Source organism: Dioscorea cayenensis, chromosome 5 (assembly GCF_009730915.1).
Source record: "Dioscorea cayenensis subsp. rotundata cultivar TDr96_F1 chromosome 5, TDr96_F1_v2_PseudoChromosome.rev07_lg8_w22 25.fasta, whole genome shotgun sequence".
In the NCBI taxonomy this organism is placed as follows: Eukaryota; Viridiplantae; Streptophyta; class Magnoliopsida; order Dioscoreales; family Dioscoreaceae; genus Dioscorea; species Dioscorea cayenensis.
In genome coordinates, this window is record NC_052475.1 from 31,028,827 (window position 1) to 31,048,997 (window position 20,171).

Below are 20,171 nucleotides of genomic sequence, written 5' to 3' on the forward strand. Positions count from 1 at the left end.
TCGCCAGTGAATTATTAATTATTACATCTATGCCACCGCCATGGCATAACTCGCCCCCGTCTTTCACCACGGACATACGACGGCCTCCCAAATTTCTCCAGAAAATGCAATTCAAGATGATTTCAATGGCTTCAATGGGGAATGGAGGAAGAGGGTTGTTCGATCTGGAGAAGCATTTCGCCTTCTATGCCGCATATCACACCAATCCCATCAATGTTCTCATCCACATGCTCTTCGTCTGGCCAATCTTCTTCACTTTCGTTGTGCTTTTGCACTTCACTCCTCCTCTTATTCGTCTTCCCGTCCCCTTCTCCGATGATCTTTCTATCAGCTCGGCCTTCGGCGTTGCTTTCGTCTACGCCTTGTTTTATGTCCTTTTTGATAGGAAAGCTGGCTCCTTGGCCGCCCTTCTCTGCATGCTCTGCTGGCTCGCCACTCGCGCCCTTGCCCGCCGCCTCGGCTTCTCCCTTGCCTGGAAGGTTGTTTCTTTTCCCTAATCCATCCCCCATTCCCCCCTCTCTTTGATTTTTTTTTTTAATTTTAAATTCGCTTGTGATTTTGATTTCCCTATTTGTTCAAAGCTGAGTTTTTTTTTTTTCATCTTTTTAGTATGTTAATTATTTATTTTGATCTTGTGTTGTTTGATTGTACCTGCTGCTACAAAGCCTAAGAGAGATATATATAAAATGCTTGTGGCATTGTTGTGTTTCTTCAAACTATATGACTTCTGATTATTTACATAGAATTTTGTATCATTTATGAGGCACAAATTTTATGATGGTTGGTGGGTAGTTTGTTAGTTAGCAATATCTCTATTTTTTAATCAATTACTTCTTCTGTCTTTCTGGTATGCGAATGGCTGGTAAGTGGGAACTACCATTGATTCTCTGCTTGACTATTTTAGAATGATCTGGTCTTCTTTATTTATTTATTTTGTTTTTTTGTGTGAAATAATTAATTATATCAACAAGTTGCCATCTATATGTTCATTTAGCCTTTTGACAATGCTGGATGGGTGGTCCTAACATATTCTGTGATCTATGAGCCCTTAATAAAGTTACATAACTTCTGAATTTTAGATTATTAGTATTCATCGTGTGTATTTGTTTTATACTCATATCAGTATTGCAATGCTGTTGTGATGTGTCTCTTGGCTTGTTTACTAATTTTTTTCTTCCCTTACCTTCTTCATTTCACTCACTTGCTGCCATGTTCTTTCTCTTATCCTTTGTCTTTTGTAAAAGATTGTTCGATAGAAGAAGTTTAAGGTTCTGTATAGTGGATGATGATGCTTAATTATGTAGGATATTATCTGATGTTTTGACTCTCATTTCCTTTTTCTTTTTCTTTGTTGAGGAATTTCAGCTGGAGCTGTATAAATTAACCTATGAATGAGAAGTGATGCCTTATTTTTTATTTTGGAGAATGTTATTCTGTTTGTTGATCTTTAATTATCCAAATTATATAGCACTGAATTAGCTGTCATGCTTATAATTTTGCCAGCCAAAACTCATCCTTTTAGGAGATGGTCATATAATGTACTCAGTTAATTTAAATAAGCAACTCGTTGTAGTGTATCCTGGATAGAGTAAGATAAGAATTCATCACTGAAGTAGAGCATTCTGACCATGCACATAATGTGATCATGAATAATAGCTGGTTATAGTTGATTGTATAGGGTGGTTATTGACTATACACAGCCATTATAGCAGAACTCAGTTTATTGCAAAGTGATATGACTTATCCTCAATATGATTTTTAATGATAGTCACTTATGGCCGTTTGTCTAAAGAAGTTATGAACTAGTAAACTGTGGTAGAAGAATATCTTTATTGCAAATATTTGTCATACAGGTGGTTCTCGCTGTCCAGTTGTTCTGCTGGACTGGACAATTTATAGGCCATGGCATATTCGAGGTAACAACTCATTCCAATCTTCTCCATTGGATGCCGATAAAACATGCTATCATTATTCATCAGATCCCACTCATGATTCGTTGATATTTTCAGAAACGGTCACCCGCTCTTCTGGATAACCTGTCTCAAGCTTTTCTGATGGCTCCATTTTTTGTTCTGCTCGAGGTAATCATCTATTTGCGCAAATTGAAAGCATCTCAACACGACCTAAATTACTCAATTTTTCATCTTCAGGCATTGCGAGATTTCTTCGGCTATGAACCGTATCCAGATTTCTATGCCAATGTCCAAGCTAAGATAAAGGCGAACCGGAAAGCACAGCAGCGCAACAAACACAAATTCTGTGCTTGAAGAACTTGGAAGCTTCCATTACTTGCAAATCATCTAAAAACTAGCAAATGTTCAGCTCGGGTTGTGCACAAGTTTGTAATATATTATCTAGAACATGTGTTCCCTGATCAAACTGTTGCCAGGTCCTGGCTTCTTAACTCCTCTCCCATGCATCATCCCTCTGAGCCTAAACACTTGGTTCCACTGTCCAGCACCAGCGTAGACATGGGAGAGCAACACATAATCACTGCTGTGCTCTTCCAACTCCTGGAGATTTCTCTGGACAAGCTCACCTAGCTCCACCTCCCCATGAACTCTACAAGCTGCCAGCAGTGCTCGCCAGACCACAGCATTGCCCTTCACTTGCATGCCATTAATCAAGTCATACCCCTCCCTGAGAAACCCCATTCTCCCAAATAGATCAACTAAGCAACCATAATGCTGAACCATAGGCTTGATCCCATAATCCTTTGTCATGCTTTCAAAGTAGTATTTCCCTTCCTCCACGAGCCCTCCGTGCGCGCACGCGCACAACACGCCCAAAAACGTAATGCCATCGGGGGACGCTTGACCGCGCATTCTGTCAAACAGCACCAGCGCTTGACCCGCACGCCCGTGCATGGCCAGTCCCAGTATCATCGAGTTCCATGAAATCACACTCCTTTCCTTCATTCCCTCGAACACATCTACCGCTCGATCGATTTCCCCGCACTTGGCGTACATATCAATGAGCGCGTTGGAAACCGAGACGAAATCGCGTAGCATGGAGCGGCTGAGCCGCGCGTGAATCCGTTTCCCGTAATCCAACTCGCCTAACTCGGAGCAGGCGGAGAGGGTGACAACGATGGTGGCGTCGTCTGGCGTGAACCCGCTCCTCTGCATCCTCTCGAACACTCGTAGCGCTTCTCGGTAGTGGCCGCAGTGGACGTGGCCGTCGATGAGACTGTTCCACAACACTATGTCAGCATCCGCGCCGGGTATTTCTTCAAACACTTGATAGGCATTAGACATGTCGCCGAACAAACCGTACATATGGACGAGAGTGTTCCTCACAAAGGAGTGGGTTTGAAAACCATGTGTCAGCACAGAGCCATGGAGCTGCGCGCCCATCGCAGCGGTGGGTAGGTCCCCGCACAGCTTGAGCAAGAAGGCGAAGGTGAAGTTATCCGGAGAATTGCCGCTGCGGCGCATAGTGCGGAAGAGGAGGAAAGCGTCTTGGGTCCTGCGGGCTTTTGCCAGTGCTCGAATAACGGTGTTCCAAATGAAGGTGTCTGGGTGTTGGATGTGGTTGAAGAGGGAGAGGGCGTGGTCAGTGGCGATGTGGTGGTCGGAGTCGGCGCAGAAAGTGAGGAGCTTGGCGAGGACGAAGATGTGCTGGTCGAAGCCAGTGCGAATGATGCGGGCGTGGAGTTGTTCCAAATGGCGCATTGTGATGCATGATTGGATGAGCCAAATGAGATGATGCTCTTTGGAGTAGGAGTAGGAGTAGTTGTAAGCCTCTGATGGTGGAGATATCTTGCTGCTCAACCAGCACCATCTCCTCATCATCATTCATTGTTAGTGTTCCGCTATAATAATTAGTCACAACACCAACCATACCAACTAAATTTGTGGTACACAGATAAACATCTAATTCATTATTTATTTATTTTTTTTATTATCAGAAAATTTAGTTATTTTATAAAATTTTATAATTTTTTTTTTTAAATTAGCTCTAATTTATATATTCACGTTTCTTACTGATATCTAATTCTAATATGAGAGTTGAATAAAATGTTAAAAGTAATTTTAAAAAAATAATAATAAATATTTCGTGATATTTAAAAATAATAGAAAAAAATATAGATTTATTACGGATATAGATTGAGTATATATTTATCTACCCCTTGATTTCTCTATATAGAACATGTTTATCATCTTTATAAAAAAAAATTAAAAATTAAAAATTAAAAATTGATGTATTAATATACCTTATTAGTACTTGGTTTTTTGTGCATCAGTGAAAAGATTAAGATACATGATATGTTTACAAAATTTGTGCATGAAGCTGATAGATGTCTTGTTGTATTAATAATGTATGGTAGAAAAAGATGACCAATGAAACACAATAGAATAATGAAAAGATGGTTTCATATCTATATGCAGCATTGCAAATATGGAACAAAAGATGGATCACAGACCCCATTTCATTAATAATCCAGCTACTATAAGTTTAGGGTGCTCATGTGTCACAAAGGTTTATTATAAAGAAGATCAAACTCATTCACAGAGGTTTGGTTAATAAAAATGAGAGTAAAGATCTTGTACTATCATCTCATATGAAAAAAGATGGCAGAACTAATCCTAATTAATTACACTTGCTATCCTTTATCTCCATCAATCAATCAACCAAGGGATTGAAGGTGGTTAATTTTAGGAAAAATGGTTAATAAAAATGAGGGTAAAGATCTTGTACTATCATCTCATATGAAAAAGACGGCAGAACTGATCCCAATTAATTACACTTGCTATCCTTGATCTCCATCAATCAATCAACCAAGGGATTGGAGGTGGTTAATTTTAGGATAAATAAATTATAACTCCATGAAAAGTTTCAAATTTTTTAAGACAGATCTTAGGTATTTAAACTTTCTAAATAATTTTTTTTTCAGTTTATTTTTTTCGGTAACCATAGCTCACTTCATTAGTTTATTTTATTTTACAACATATTTTTTGTTTAATAAGTATATTTTTTGTTTAACATTGTGTGTTTATATGTAACTACATAAGTTTTTACTTAATATATTACATTTTTATTTAATATTTATTTCTAATATTGATATATAACATTTTCGTTTACTATTATTTGTTTCCGCTTAAAAAGCTGAAAAAAATTGTTTTGACCAAATTTTTAGTTGAGTTTAAGTAAAACTCTTTAACTATAAAGTGGAGCAGGGCGTATACGAAAATCTTAATACTTGACCTAAAATCAATCCAAAATTTAAAATTATAAAAATACTTTTATACCAATATGTCATATATATATATATATATAATATATATATATACCAATGTGTAAATATTGTATTAAGAAGTGGAGCTATTCATAGATTAGAAGATTGATGATGAAAGTTGGCCACTTAAACCAAAAATATATATATATATATATATTATTTTGGATTGAAAGTTTTTATTCCTATTATAGCATTGTTTTGCATGTGTAATTAAAAAATATATATAAATTCCATTACTTTGGATTGATATTTTCAATTTTTAAATTTTACATTATGGGTGTTTTATCAAAAAAATTATACTTGTTATGGTTTTATAATTTTATAATTATATATATATAATTAAATATTTTTAGGTAGAGGCGGTGATGGGTCGAAGATCCTCAAGGATACTTGACTTCCCATTAGGTTCGAGTGTGCGGTGAGTTTTTGAAACCTAGACAGGTATCAGAGACGGGGCAGATGCAGAGGTTGGAGGAGTAGGGGCTGGAGTAAGATAGTTAAAATCTGTCCCTAACCTAACCTGTTGTCATCTCTACGTGTTCATTATATAAGTAATACATCATGAAATTTATTTACCCAACTTATGTTTGAATAACTCCATCATATGACAATATCATAAATAGCTTATTAGCATTGAATACCTTATGTACAAGCTAAAATTAGAGTTAACCCCGTATAAAATTTGATTACGTGGTATATTTAGAAAGTCTGCACACGCACACGCACACGCACACGGGTTTGAATTGTTTGTATTTATAAAAATAAATAAATAAATAAAACATCACATCAAATGGTTTTAATTTGACAGTCTGTGCTCCAACGAGGATAAACATATCATGGAAATTATGATGGGAACCCTATTGTGACACTAATAGTAACATCTCCGAATCTAAGGTGGTTGAGATCTCTGCTGTTAAATTATATAATTCAATTCATAAATGGACGTGCTAATGTAAGAGCAAACCTAGTAGCCATTAGGATCCATCCAATTGCTAATAATAATATAAAAATATATGACAAGTAAATTAATTAATAATAATAATCATAATCAAACTAACAAGCTAATATGTCAACTTACTAGTTGGATTAGCTGCAACTTTGAATGCTATTACTGACATTATGCATGGATTTCAAACCTCCACGTTCATCTCGTAACTGTACTTCAACTACTAACTTTAAGACTTGTACCTAATGCTAAAGAAAATCATATATTATAATGTGTACATATATTATGTCATATTGACATGCATGATGAATTATTTATTTATCTTCAAAGTCACAATCAAATATTTGTTGATATATCTTGAGCAACAAATGGTACTTCTCAAAGCTCAAGTGACATCTCCTGATCTGCTACTAGTCCAAACAAAATATACACCAAATTTATTTTATACATATTTATTTATTTTTATGGATGTTTGAGTAGAAGAGATCAAATCCATTCAGCAACTTTACATAGAATACTCCTAATTAATTGCCTACCAATATCTAATTTAGCCAACCATTAATTACGTGTTTGAACCGTGTGTTACTTCTAATGCAACCAAATCACTGAAGTAATCCTTTTCTCAAGCTTAATACTCAATCAAAATCAAATTCAAACTCAAATTCAAAGTAAAAGAGTCTAGTTTTCAGCTGCAAACCCATGAGTAATTCTTTATCTCAAGAGTTTTCAATTAGTACTTAATCTCTCACTCACGTAATCCCAACCAATCACATATTGCCACATGTGTTTCTGTCGCAATTTAACCCATCTGTCGGTATTTAGGAAGCACACATTGTTGTATTTGCTTGGACGACTAAATCACTCTCATTTTGATTTTCAAGTTGAATTCTACCCTATTAAGTGCATGTATTCTCACATTCTCTTATTTATTTCTTATATTTCTTTATTTAATTAATTTATTTTTTCAATGCATCATCATCATCAAATAGAGCCAAATTAGTAGTTTGGTCTCTATCTTTACAATGGATAAGAATTGAGGGGGTTTTAATCATATACGAATCGTATATCAAGTTTAGTAGTTTTCAATTATTGGTTGTTTAAGTACATAAGATATATAGGATTATCAATTTTTTAAGCACATCATCCACCTAATCTTTGTTTTTTAATATGATTAATTAAGGAGAAAGCTTGGATTAATTAAGCATCTAATTGTGAATAGATTATTGGTTACTGATGAGTGATTAGTGATGGATTGAAATGAGATGGGTGGCGTTGGGTCATGGGTTCATTTTGTGGCCCGGATTATGGATGCTGACTTGTGACCAATGAGAGCCGTTGGATCACGCATGCGTAGGTTGGTAAGTTCCCCGCTTGATTGGAACTCCATCAGCAAAGTGAGCCACCTTGTCACGCATCCCTTGCCATCCATCATTGCTTCCATTTTTATTTGTATTTTTTATTTTATTTTTATTAATGTTTGTTATAATCAACTTGATTCTAAACACATATTTACACATGATTTGTTAAAAATATATAAATAATTGATAATAGTAAAGATTTATGTGATGCCTTAGTTGTAATTGATTTAAAATATATATTCCCTCAATTTAATTTTTTTTTATGATTGTATTTTCAAAATAATATATATTTTTATATGTAAATGAAGACAAAATCATGAATGGAGTTCTCTACTTTTTTTACTTTTTTTATTGTAGTAATGAGAAAATAATATTTTATGATATTATGTTTAATGATAAATATCTCCAAATTATGTGGATTATCATAAGATTGACTAATTGTTCATTTTTTGGCTTTTTGAATTTTTTTTATTTGAAAAAAAACCTATGTATGAAGAGTCGGTCATAGGTATAAAGCAACTTTGACTTTTTTATTTACAACTTATTGACTTTGGAAGAACATTGTGTGTGATTGTCACCTACAAATGATCTCTTATGTCAATTATTTCTTAAATACAACCATCATGGTGATCGGACAATGAATATTCTAATATTTAAAAAAAAACTCATCAAAGATTACACAAGCTTTTTAAATATCCCTCGCTCCCTCATTTTGCGCATATGAGGATTTGATCACTAATCAGTACCCATGAGCCATGGGATCCTTAATGTCAATAAGCTATGAAACCGTTGGCTTTTTTCTTCTATCTTCTTGTCTTTTGTGATGAATTTATCGCATTAAAGCAATGCAAGTGATCCAGGAGAATCTACACCCAACTCTGATATCAGCTATTGGGATAGCTTCAATGGATGAGTTTTGTTCCTGACTTTTAAGGTGTAGTGTTTTTTTTTTCTCACCTTACACATTATCTAGTGGATATTTTCTTTATATCTATTTTCTTTTACTGGTTTTCCTTTTCTATTTTCTGGATTTTTGTGTAATTTTTGTCTTTTTTTTGTTTTATTTTATTAATATATGTGTATATATATATCCAACTTTTCAAGATTTAGTGTTTTGGTCAAGAATATGCGCATATATATAAACTTAAAAACACAGAGAAGGCACCTATTCAAATATCTAAATGAGCAAGTTGCACCAACTTTAAGTTTTCCAGCTAATTTTGGAAGTGAGACATGGCACCCCACCCCCATGTCATATGACTCATAAGACTCATGGCATGAAACACCAAACACATCATCATCTCTCTTAAATTTCCATTTCAGTTACTGCAAAAGAAAAAGGCAGATATCTAAACATCTCACAAACCCAATTCCTTTATGCACTAAAGAAAAACAACACGTTTTTTATCATTGTGTGCCGACTCATACCGTTGGTGTGGTGACAAATATTGTGGTTTCTTGGCCCTGTCTTTTGGTGCCAAATAAATATATATATATATATATATGTTCATAAAAATTAAATATTCATTTAAGTCATTAATCACAATGATAAGAGAGATTATATAAAACAAAAACAGTAGAGAATAGCATCCCAAAAAGATAAGAAGAATTATTATAATGATTTTAATTTTTAAGTAAAGAAAGGCCATGAATATATAGCATGGAATGAAAACAGACGTAACTCTAGTGCACCCAAACTAGTTTACTTTTCTTAGTCGGAATGTTTCTAACATTCAGTTGGGTCAAATGAGTTGTTCTGAATCCCTTTCACATTTCCCCCCCACATATTACTACTTTAAACTTTATATCAATAATAATAATAATTATTATTAATATTATTATATTTGTTTCTTTATGACTCTTATCTATATCTCTTTCTAATTTTTTACCACCAGCTTCATAGCCTGCAAGTTTTGGTTGCCTCTCTTGCCACGTTTCTCTCTATATCTCTTTCTCTTCTAACAGAAAGGCGTGGTATTTAACAAAGCTTTCTTTCTCTCTCTTTCTTTACAAACATTTATTCAGTTTCTCTATGTCTTGTTCTTGTTCTTGTTCTTCTTGTTATCCTTCCCGCCATATCATGTCCTCTGTTTTCACATGATCATAGGTTTGTAGAAGTATATATATATATATATATATATATATATGTGAGATTTGTGGTTAGTTTGAATGATGGTTCATTGAGAGATTTGTGCAGGTTGTGTTTGTGTAGAAGAGAGACAGAGGAGTAATGGAGCATGAAGTTGTTAACAAAGGAGATGAGGAGCCATTGGCTTTGCCACCAGGATTCAGGTTCCATCCAACTGATGAAGAACTTATCACTCACTACCTCTCAAGAAAAGTTATTGATGCTAGATTTGATGCCAGAGCCATAGGTGAGGCTGATTTGAACAAGTGTGAGCCATGGGATTTGCCATGTAAGTCTAGTTTTGCTTACTTTGCATAGCTATGTTTTCATGTGTGTTTTTCTTTAAAAGTTGAGAAATTTCTTCTTTTTAATTTTGTTTGAATGAAGGGAGAGCAAAGATGGGGGAGAAAGAGTGGTACTTTTTCTGTGTGAAAGATAGGAAGTACCCAACTGGTTTAAGGACAAACAGGGCAACAGAGTCAGGGTACTGGAAGGCAACAGGAAAGGATAAGGAGATTTACAGGGGAAAGACCCTTGTTGGGATGAAGAAGACCCTTGTTTTCTACAGAGGAAGAGCTCCAAAGGGTGAGAAGACTAACTGGGTTATGCATGAGTACAGACTTGAGGGAAAGTTCTCTTCTTTCCCAAAGACAGTCAAGGTGCAACCAATATTACTATTTCTTTATTTTTCACATATAACTATATTCAATCTTGAATTCAATAGTACATAACTCTCTTTTTTTTTCTTTTTTTTTGTGCAGAATGAATGGGTGATATCAAGAGTGTTTCAGAAGAGTAGTAGTAGTAATTCAGGAGGAGTAGGAGGAGGAAGGAAAGGCATTGGGGTTATGGGAAGAGGTGGAGAAGATGAAACAATAGTTGTAGGTTCAGGTTCCCCACTACTTCCTCCATTGTTAGACATGACTTACAGCAACAACAGCAGCAAGGCCCACGTGACCTGCTTCTCCAATGGCTTGGAGGGCCAGAAAGGCCATGAGGACTTCTTAACAGAGGACCTCAACCCTCTTCTCCTCTCTTCTACTGCCAACCCTTCATCAGTTACCAATCCTTATTCATCCAAGTTACCTCTCCAGCTGATCCATTACAACACCACCACCACCACCAACAACAACAACAGTAACAGTAACAGTAACATTAATGGTTTGCAGTTTTATCAAACTGGTGGTGGTGGTGGTGGTAGTAGTAGTAGTTTGGTGCAATTGCTTGAAAGTAATGGATATTATGGTATGAAAGGAAGCTGCAAAACAGAGAGGGATCAAATGCTTAGCATCTCTCAAGAGACTGGTCTCACTTCTGACATAAACCCTGAGATCTCTTCTGTTGCTCAAGAGGTCCCTTCTTCTTCAGCTGCTCATCTTCCTCTCCATGACTACATCTGGTCCTATGAATAGACTAGACTAGACTAGTTTCTTTTCACTACTTCTTTTTCTCTTAAAAATTACTGGTTTGTATATTATTATTATTATTATTATTCTTACTATTATCATTATCTGTTTGTATGTGAGTTTTGTGAACCTCCAATAAGATTTGTGAAAGTTATTAAATAGAAATCATGCAAGTTCTACAGAGAATAAACACATAAGCACACGCACACAACACAATCAGCAGTGTCTTTTTGTTGAGAGGGTGTGGGACTAAGATCATCATGTGATGGTCCCTTCCACTCAGATGTCATTAACAAACCCACCATTGAGTTTTTTAGGTGTGACAAACTTCAGTTAGGCCACCAACTCTGAAATTTTAATTCTACATTTGTTTTACTGGAATCCAAATAAAAGAAAAAAATAAAAATAAAAAATAAAAAAAGGGATGAAGGGTAGGGTCCTATAACTGGAGCAAATGGGAAGGACAACTCAATATCTTTCAGGTCATCAAAAAAGGAACTATTTGAGACTTGCACGTAAGGTTCATCCTAATTAGGAAGATAGTTATGCTTATGGTCCCCCACCATCCCTAAATGACCTATTTAATCACTTTGATTTGTGATGGCTAGGCTAACTCCATTATTATTATTATTATTGGCCTTCATCACAACACCATTATTATTAGCCAGTAGCTATCCCATTCCTAGGCCTTCTTAGCTTATCTAATAATATGCAACTTATTTATGTCTAATATCTTCTCTTATTACTCTTCCTTCTATATATATATATATATATTTAATTACACCTATAAACTTTTGAGAAAATTGCCTCTCAAACAGTGTGATTCCCATGTACACTTTTAAAATAAGTAATATTAATTATAAAATGTTTAGCACTGACGAATAGCATCATTAATCTTCCTTTTTTTTCTCCGCCGAACATTTATTGACCGGCAATTGTATATATATATATATATATATATATATATGAAGAAAAATCATTTATGTAGAAACTAGAAAGACCAAAAGTGAAAAATAAAAAAAGAGTGAGACAAACACTAAAAAATAATGAAAGAATAGTGAACAATGTTTGAAATAGCACCTTTTATTTATACTTGTATTGGTGGGTTGCAAATAAGATTGGGCGATAAGAATTGAGTTAGATCTATTGTGGATTTTGATCTAACGGTTAATTAATATATGTCTATAGATTTATTATCTATGAACATCTATAAAAGAATGACCTATTATTATATATAATATAAAATTATTAAAATATATGAGAAAAAAATACATATAGTGAGCAAGCACATAACAAAGGCAGAACAAAGAGATGAATATAAATCACAAATTTGAGTCAAATAACCTATTATATTTTTTCACATATATATATATATATATATATATATATATATATATGAAAAAAATATTGAGAGTTTGAATTTTACTAAGTCTTGTCCATATTTTTGAAGAAAAAAAAATTATAAAAATTATATTTTTATCTTGTCTATATATTTAGATTGGATAAGACAATTATTTACTAAAATAATTGATGGATGGGTACATCAACCTATAAAATTGAAAAGCCTGTGCTAGGATTCCGGAAAATATTTTATTTATTTTATTTTTATTTTGAATTTGTTTATAAATCGTTCTCTGATTGTTGGAAATCTATTGTCTTATGTGTGTCAGCAACCAGGACAAGTGTCTTTCCATATCTTTATATTTTACATTATTTTTTATTCTTTTAATATATATATAAACAGAAATTGTGACTAACCCATTTTTTTTAAATAAAGTAAATAAACCATAAATTTATTAAAAAAAGAGAGAAACATGGGATACAAAGTACAAAAAGTAGAGGCAACAAGCAAAACTAACAAAGTAGAAAACTGTAATTCTCACCAAATATGAGAATAACAGTGAACAGAGAAAGCAAAAAAACGTAGAAAAAAAAAGATAGAGAAAAACTAGAGCCGACGAAGTCAACCATCTGGAGACAGGCCTGCTCAGTGACAAAAGAGGCGGATTACTCCTGAGTCGAGTTGGGTGTCATATCGCCGATGAAATCAATGGATTTGGAACTCAAAAAAAATTAAGGTACGCTTGATCTTCTGAGTAACCTCTGTAGTGATATGAGTTACTTGATAACTATTCGGAATTGATTACAATTTTATTTTTTATCGACTTTATCAAAATATAGAAAAAAAAAGGTTCTGGCATGCCAATAATATGAGCGAATGTCACGGGGAGAGTTAACATCCCTTTCGTGGGAGCATGGTAAGACAAATAAGAGGATATGGAAATGTATTGGATTAATAAAACACTCCCTAATTAATCATGTTCAGGTGACTTAATTTCATATTTATGCAACTTGCCATGAGATGACAAAATTTTGGGATAATGAATAAAGTGTTTCCATCTTCCACATTTTCACAAGATTGTGTTTCAAGTATTTATGAGAGACTTGGAATGTAGTGAATGTTGGTCTGGCTCAAATTCAATGATTATATGCCACAGGAATTTCATGAAGAAGATCCATAATAAATAATATAAATAGTATGATTTATCTATTTTATATGAAAAAATTTGCAATGTAAAAAAACTTGATATTTGGAATAATAGATATATGTTATGACTTTTTTTTTATATATATATTGTTATATTATTTTAGAATTTTATTTTGAAAAATCTATAAGCAAGCTTGCTTATTAGATGAGATTAATTTCTAGTAAAAAAATCAGTTCAATTTTTTAATTAAAATGGATAAATTACAACTATATTAGACTAAAAAATAGCATAATAGATTAATAGGGAGAGAAAACTAAAATATGGCATAAAAATTAATAAAGGAAAAAAAAAAAGAAGCTTGAAATACATCAATGATAAATGTGGGCTTTACAAAAGAAGGAAGGACAAATACAGGGGACCATTAGATAGTTGCTCATTAAAGATAATTGACATAGGAGAATACCTATTTTAGGGACATGTTATACAACGAATAAGAGTTGAAATTTATTAGTTGAATTTGATGTTAGGCACTGTCTTACCAGAATCAATGGTGAGAGAGTTAAGAAAAACAATAATTTGTTTGATAGTTTAGGTAAAGCCTTTTACTTATTTATTTGTTTATTTATTTTTTATTTTGCATCAACAAAGTGACCAAAGAAAAAAAAATGTCATCAACTTTGATAAAAATACAAATAAGCCAGAGGAAACAACAACTATGAGGTTATTTTCTTCGTGTTATATTTTTCTTTTATAAAATTATCCTAACTAGTAAATCCTGGATTTCCCAAAAGTGAGGATCAAGAGTAAAAATCTTGAAGAGCATCATATCTCCTGTTAGTCTAGATTTTTTCTCAAAAATTATTTATCATTTTGAACACAAGATTTTTAATAAGCATAATATTTTCAGACTGATTATTTATTTATTTATTGTGTGTGTTTTTTCAATTGTCTTGCAACCATCTCTTTTGGAACTTTTGCATCTTATTTTTTTTTTCATATATTTTCAATGATTACATGATTTATATATTTTAACATATATATTTATACACTCAATTCATTCATTAACATCACTGCTATCACAGTCAAATTAAACTAAACTCAATAATAATAATAATAATAATAATAATAATAATAATAATAAAGAGAAACATTTGGTCCTTTGAACTAACTCAATAAATTTTTTTTTTGAAAATTATTTTTTTACCAAAAGATCTATAATCTAGTATTATTGGTATACTATAAAAATATTACTATAAAATATTTAAAAAATTTTGAGTTTAAATCCCAAACAGTGGTAGTACTATTTCCTATCCAAACACATACTACCACATGCCTCATTTATTAAAAAAAAATCTAAATTTTTTTTTAAAAAATAAATAAAAATGGAAAGAAAAAAAAAAGGAAAGTGAGAATAAACTGAAAAGGGCATGAAAATGGGGGCGTGACCGGCCGAATCTCCAACGAAAGTTAGGCTGTTGTTCCACCGGACATGGGTCCCACATCACATGAGATGCCACGCGCTATCCGTTCCGCTGACGTCATATCTCATATAACACCCCCAACCAAACCAAACTAAAGTTACTAAACCAAATGGGCCCACCCCTTCACAGTCACTAATCACTATATAATATATATATATATGCTTCATCTCGCAGGTTCGGATAATGTTTCTTTTGTTAGTTTCATACTTTCATTCCTCAATTATACAAATATATATTTATATATATTTTCATTTTAATCAATAAATTAAATTGTACCCCCAAAAAAAGTACAATTATATTATTGATGTGAGTTGGCAGATGAAATGATGAAATAATTTAAGAGATGCATATCTTCATAAATTGGCAGATAAAGACAAGTACTGACATATATATATATATATATATCATAAATTAGGAGATAATATATGTTTTGACAATTTTTTTTAAGAGAAATATATTTTTATAACCTCTTTCTCTCTCTCTGTCTTTTGTTTTTTTTTTATATATATATATATATATGTGTGTGTGGATGGTCAATGTAGTTTTATAATTTGTGTGGGATTTGGAGTTCAATTTCAGTTTTTTTTTATAAAAAAAATACCTTGTACAAAAGATCCTATATCAATAGATTAAAAAAATTAAATATAAAATATGATTAAATTGGTAATATATATATTTAAATACTTTGAATTAGATGCATAAGATGTTATCTTATATAGCTATATCTTGGTCTTTCAATGTAAATAAAAAAACTTAGCATTGATTTGTTCTTATACCGAAAAGTTACGAGGTTGATGTATGCCATTATTTTTATTGTTGAACCTTTTTTAATGAATAAATAAATCATTATTTATATGAGGACTTTTATTCTCTTTTATTTGATAATTTAGAATTAAATTAAAATTTCACAATAAATAACAATAGATAAGATATTTCCTTTTGTGTAGAAGGTCAAGTTTTTGAAAGCCCACCGAACAACGGTGAGTGAGGGGTTAACTATGTACGAGTGGTGAGAAATTTCTTTATGCACAGGGTGGTATAGAGTCCCTAGTCTGAGAGTGAGCTTATAACTTAAACCCTATGCCACCGATGAGTGAGGAACATGACAGGATATTTAATTTGAGGTTGTGCATAAGTCCATGGCTATTGTAGCAATTATATAAAAGAAAATTACAGTAAATTCTCCAAATTGAATTATAATTAGAGTGGATACAAAGAGAGAAATCTAATGATCTAATTAGTGTGGAACTTCTCTGTACCAACCAGGAGTGCAATCAACAATGATTCAATTCCTAGTACATTGGTTGGAAAAGTTGGCATTCTAAGTTGGACAATTTTGTACTAAAAATATAAAAAAAAATAGTTTTCAAACATTGTATTAGATATAAAAAATTAAAAATTAGATTAACCTCCCAAGATATAGAAGGTCAGATATGACATAATATAAAAATTATTCTAATATCATATAAATGTATAAAATAATATTATAATGAATTTATCCTTTCAAAATTGCTTCTTCTTTGAAGTTCCTAGTCAAAGTCCTTGATCCAACCACTCCATAAAATAATAATAATTACAAAAATTCTTTGATCCAACCTATTTTTCACCACAAGCATTGGCTGATTGATTGAAACCTAGAGAGTCAACCATGGACTCCAAAGTCAACCAATGAACCACAATGAGAGGCGAGCATCTCATCATCACATACTTTAACCAATCTATTTTCATATGAAGCACTTCCTCTTTCTCTCATGGGTTCCTGATCAGATAGAGCCTCTAAAGTCAAGCTAAATAGGTATGCCTTTTTCTCTATACATATTACCTTTAATTGATCTTCTCTATAATGGACATTCCACCATTTCCCATATTAGCAATACTCTATACAGTGATAGCATCATTGGTGTTCAATTTACATCTATGCAATGGTATCTATTTTCCATTGGTACACCAGAAGCACAAATACTACTCTAAACATGATGAAATCTATGCAAAAGTTAATACCTTAACTTCCATAGCAAGCACACTTTCCTTTGATTACTACAGCCTTCCTTGCTGCAAACCAAAAGAAGAAATCATTCAAAGTCGAGAAGAGAATTTGGGAATGCTTCTTATGGGAAAAAGAATCCGTAATTCTCCTTACCGGTTCCGAATGAATACTAGTGAATCACTTTACTTGTGTACTTGGCATCCATTGAGCAAAGAAGAAGCAAACATGTTGGTGCAGATGAGCCATGATTTATATCAAACCAATATGATTCTTGATGGCCTCCCTGTTCTAAGGATTATTGGTGTTGGAGATGTCCAAATTAAGTTTATGGGATTCCCATTGGGCTACTACTCTACTCTGGATTTCAATTACTACATTGTAAATCATCTCAAGTTTAGAATCTTAATCCATTCTATTGATGTTGATGGAGCCTTGAAAATGGAAGTAGTTGGATTTGAAGTGGTTCCTTGCAGCATCAAGCATGATCACCGAGCCATTTCTCAACTGCAAATGCATGATAGAATCAACCATAGTATCTGTGAATCACCAGAGCATGAGCCCCAGGTGATCCTTGAGAATGAGACAGTGTCTTTCACTTACCAAGTTGAATTTGTGGAGAAGAATGAGTTGAGATGGAGCTCAAGATGGGATGCATATTTGCAGGATGAACCAGAGCAACTCAGGTGGTTTTCGATCCTGAATTCTTTGCTGACAATCAGTCTTTTAGCTGGATTCCTTCTCTTCAAATTTTCCAGGACATTGTGGAAAGAGCTGTCAAGAGGTCTGCCACTAATGTCTCAGGGTGTCACAAGGTGGTGGCATAAAGAGCCAAGTTGTTATTCCATTCTCTTTTGTGTCATGGTTGCAAATGGAATTCAGCTTTCTTGTACTGCTGCCGCAACAATAATGTTCACCCTTATCGGTTTGGTATCACCGATATCACAAGGAGATTTCTTGATCACTGCCTCTATTGTTTTTTACTTCTTTTCTGGGATTCCTGCAGGGTATGTCAGTGTTTGGTTATGGAGAAGATTCAAGGGAAGAGAAAATTGTGAAGGATGGAGATCAGTGACATGGTCTACATCTTATCTGTTCAATGCTATAATTTTCACCATTTTTGTCACCATGAACATGATCCATGTAGCAAATGGAAGCACAAGAGCAGTACCTGCATCTGTATATTGGACTCTTCTTTCACTCTGGCTCTTCATTTCACTTCCATGTACCTTCATCGGAGGATTCATTGCAGCCTCAATACCATCATCATCATCATCATCATCAGTATCTAGTGATCTTTACAGTAATATCATTCAGAACAACAACCATGCCAGATCAATCAAGACATGGCTCACTGTTCTAATGGCTGGACTTATTCCTTTTAGCACAATATTCATAGAATTGTTCTTCTTTCTGTCAAGTATTTGGCTGGAAAGACGTTTCAATGATTACGGTTTGTTATTACTGATGGCACTGCTAATGCTCGCAATTGCCTGCAGTGCAGTATCTGCAGGCATTGCTTACAGATGTGTTTGCACTGAGGATTGGGGATGGTGCTGGACATCCTTTTTCGCATCAGGTTCGACAGGACTCTATGTATTTATCTATTCAGTGTATTATCTTGCCATTGATCTGAGGTGGTTGAATGGACCAGCATCAACAAGTATCTATATTGGTTATTCACTCATACTGGCTCTCTGTGTCATGCTATCTACTGGTGCTATTGGTTCCCTTGCTGCCTTCTCCTTTCTTCAGTATCTCTCCACCTATGCTAAGTTCTAGTCTTCTTTGTGGCATTCAATAATATAACTATTCATTTGTAATCTGTTTCTCAAATAATCTTTATAAATTGACTCTATTATGAACTGGATGAATATCATTGATGTGAGAAAGGGACAGCAAAGCAGTAATAAAGAGGACACATGGAATAGAAGAAAGAAGAAGACAAATAGTGTTTCAAAAGCTGTGAATGGGCGTTACCACAAATGTGCAGTTGGATTTCATCTCCTCCTCAACGCCCAAAAGTTGCATTTATTTTGAAAGCTCTGGCAAGAGACAGGAGCAAGTGTCCATGCTTCCTCTTAGTACTAAAAAAAAAACTTAGCACTAAACAACAAACTTAAATACCCATTAATAATCCATTAATAAAATTCTTGCATGATGGTGATCATATCTAAACATCTAATTACTTCATTTGTGGTGATGAAAGTTCAGTGCTTGATGTTATGCCTCAATAATCATCAACACACATGCACATAAACAACATATATATAATATAAATAAATATATTTGTATATAGTGCAAGAATATCATGTTAATTACAGCGTCAAACTTGCTAAGCATGCAGAGTAGAGCTGGTCCACTCATTCAATTTCTCCATATCCCAATCTATATAAAGATCTGATCTGCTTTGCTTGACCAGAAAATTATAGACACATTTGATACATTAACAAAAGCATGCTCTTAATTAATTTGAGAACCACAAGCTCTACTTTATCAAGCATTACAAGAATTTAGATGTAGGCAAATAATCAGAGTGTGTTCCCCATCTCATGCGTAATATAATGGCAAGTGAATAAACCAGAGATATCAAGCAATTAGTTGTCATTTCAAGGGAGCAAGAAAGGGACCATGATAGACAAGCATTTAAATCAGCACGTTCCCAACTTAATTATGGAAAACTCATGCATTTTGGTTGGGCATGCAAAGGAGGACTGAAAGATAGGGAATAAATGATGTTTCTTGGTCATTTGAGCCAAGTTTTCACTCTTGTAATGAATTCATCTTCCTTGATGTTTTTTGCTGTGGAGTTGCAGAGACCTTCCAAATAACTTTGGAAAGTACATAAACAACAGTAGCATTGTGCTCATTTATATCTCTTATTTATGAATTAAGACTTTCAATGATATGTGTATGAATCACACAACCACAAGTTGATAAAAGACAGTTGCCGACGAAACAATGTCCTAGTGCGTGCAAGACAAGAAAAAGAATAAGGCACCGACGATGACATTTTATCTGCACTCCAGTTACTCCAGAGTCCAGTGTGTTAAATCTGATTAAATCTCAAGGAATAGTGAAACAAATATATTCAAATCAATCAAGAAGGCAACAAGAACAAAGATATCACAATAACACAC

General features: G+C 33.6%; 4 protein-coding genes across 6 annotated transcripts; 3 read left to right on the plus strand and 1 right to left on the minus strand.

The window, feature by feature from the left end:
- LOC120261393 (2-hydroxy-palmitic acid dioxygenase MPO1-like) lies at positions 1 to 2,422 on the plus strand. 2 transcript variants are annotated; one of them, XM_039269270.1, is made up of 4 exons: positions 1 to 479; positions 1,854 to 1,916; positions 2,010 to 2,081; positions 2,151 to 2,422. In XM_039269270.1, exons 1-4 carry the CDS (start codon positions 30 to 32, stop codon positions 2,265 to 2,267), a joined length of 702 nt encoding a protein of 233 aa, XP_039125204.1. In that variant the 5' UTR covers positions 1 to 29; the 3' UTR covers positions 2,268 to 2,422. The 2 variants fall into 2 exon arrangements, with proteins under 2 accessions (XP_039125204.1, XP_039125203.1); XM_039269269.1 differs by having other exon boundaries at positions 2,010 to 2,422.
- Positions 2,355 to 3,794, minus strand: LOC120260274 (pentatricopeptide repeat-containing protein At1g59720, chloroplastic/mitochondrial-like). The gene has a single exon (XM_039267713.1). The coding sequence runs from the start codon at positions 3,792 to 3,794 to the stop codon at positions 2,355 to 2,357; it is 1,440 nt and encodes a 479-aa protein (XP_039123647.1).
- Positions 3,795 to 9,413: 5,619 nt separating this feature from the next.
- Positions 9,414 to 11,245, plus strand: LOC120262431 (NAC domain-containing protein 92-like). Of its 2 annotated transcripts, none has more exons than XM_039270536.1 (4): positions 9,414 to 9,517; positions 9,741 to 9,960; positions 10,059 to 10,330; positions 10,433 to 11,245. In XM_039270536.1, the coding sequence occupies exons 2-4, from the start codon at positions 9,774 to 9,776 to the stop codon at positions 11,081 to 11,083; spliced, it is 1,110 nt and encodes a 369-aa protein (XP_039126470.1). In that variant the 5' UTR covers positions 9,414 to 9,517; positions 9,741 to 9,773; the 3' UTR covers positions 11,084 to 11,245. The 2 variants fall into 2 exon arrangements, with proteins under 2 accessions (XP_039126470.1, XP_039126468.1); XM_039270534.1 differs by having other exon boundaries at positions 9,512 to 9,650.
- Positions 11,246 to 16,890: 5,645 nt separating this feature from the next.
- Positions 16,891 to 18,813, plus strand: LOC120260275 (transmembrane 9 superfamily member 12-like). Its single transcript, XM_039267714.1, has one exon. The coding sequence runs from the start codon at positions 16,891 to 16,893 to the stop codon at positions 18,811 to 18,813; it is 1,923 nt and encodes a 640-aa protein (XP_039123648.1).
- Positions 18,814 to 20,171: the final 1,358 nt, after the last annotated feature.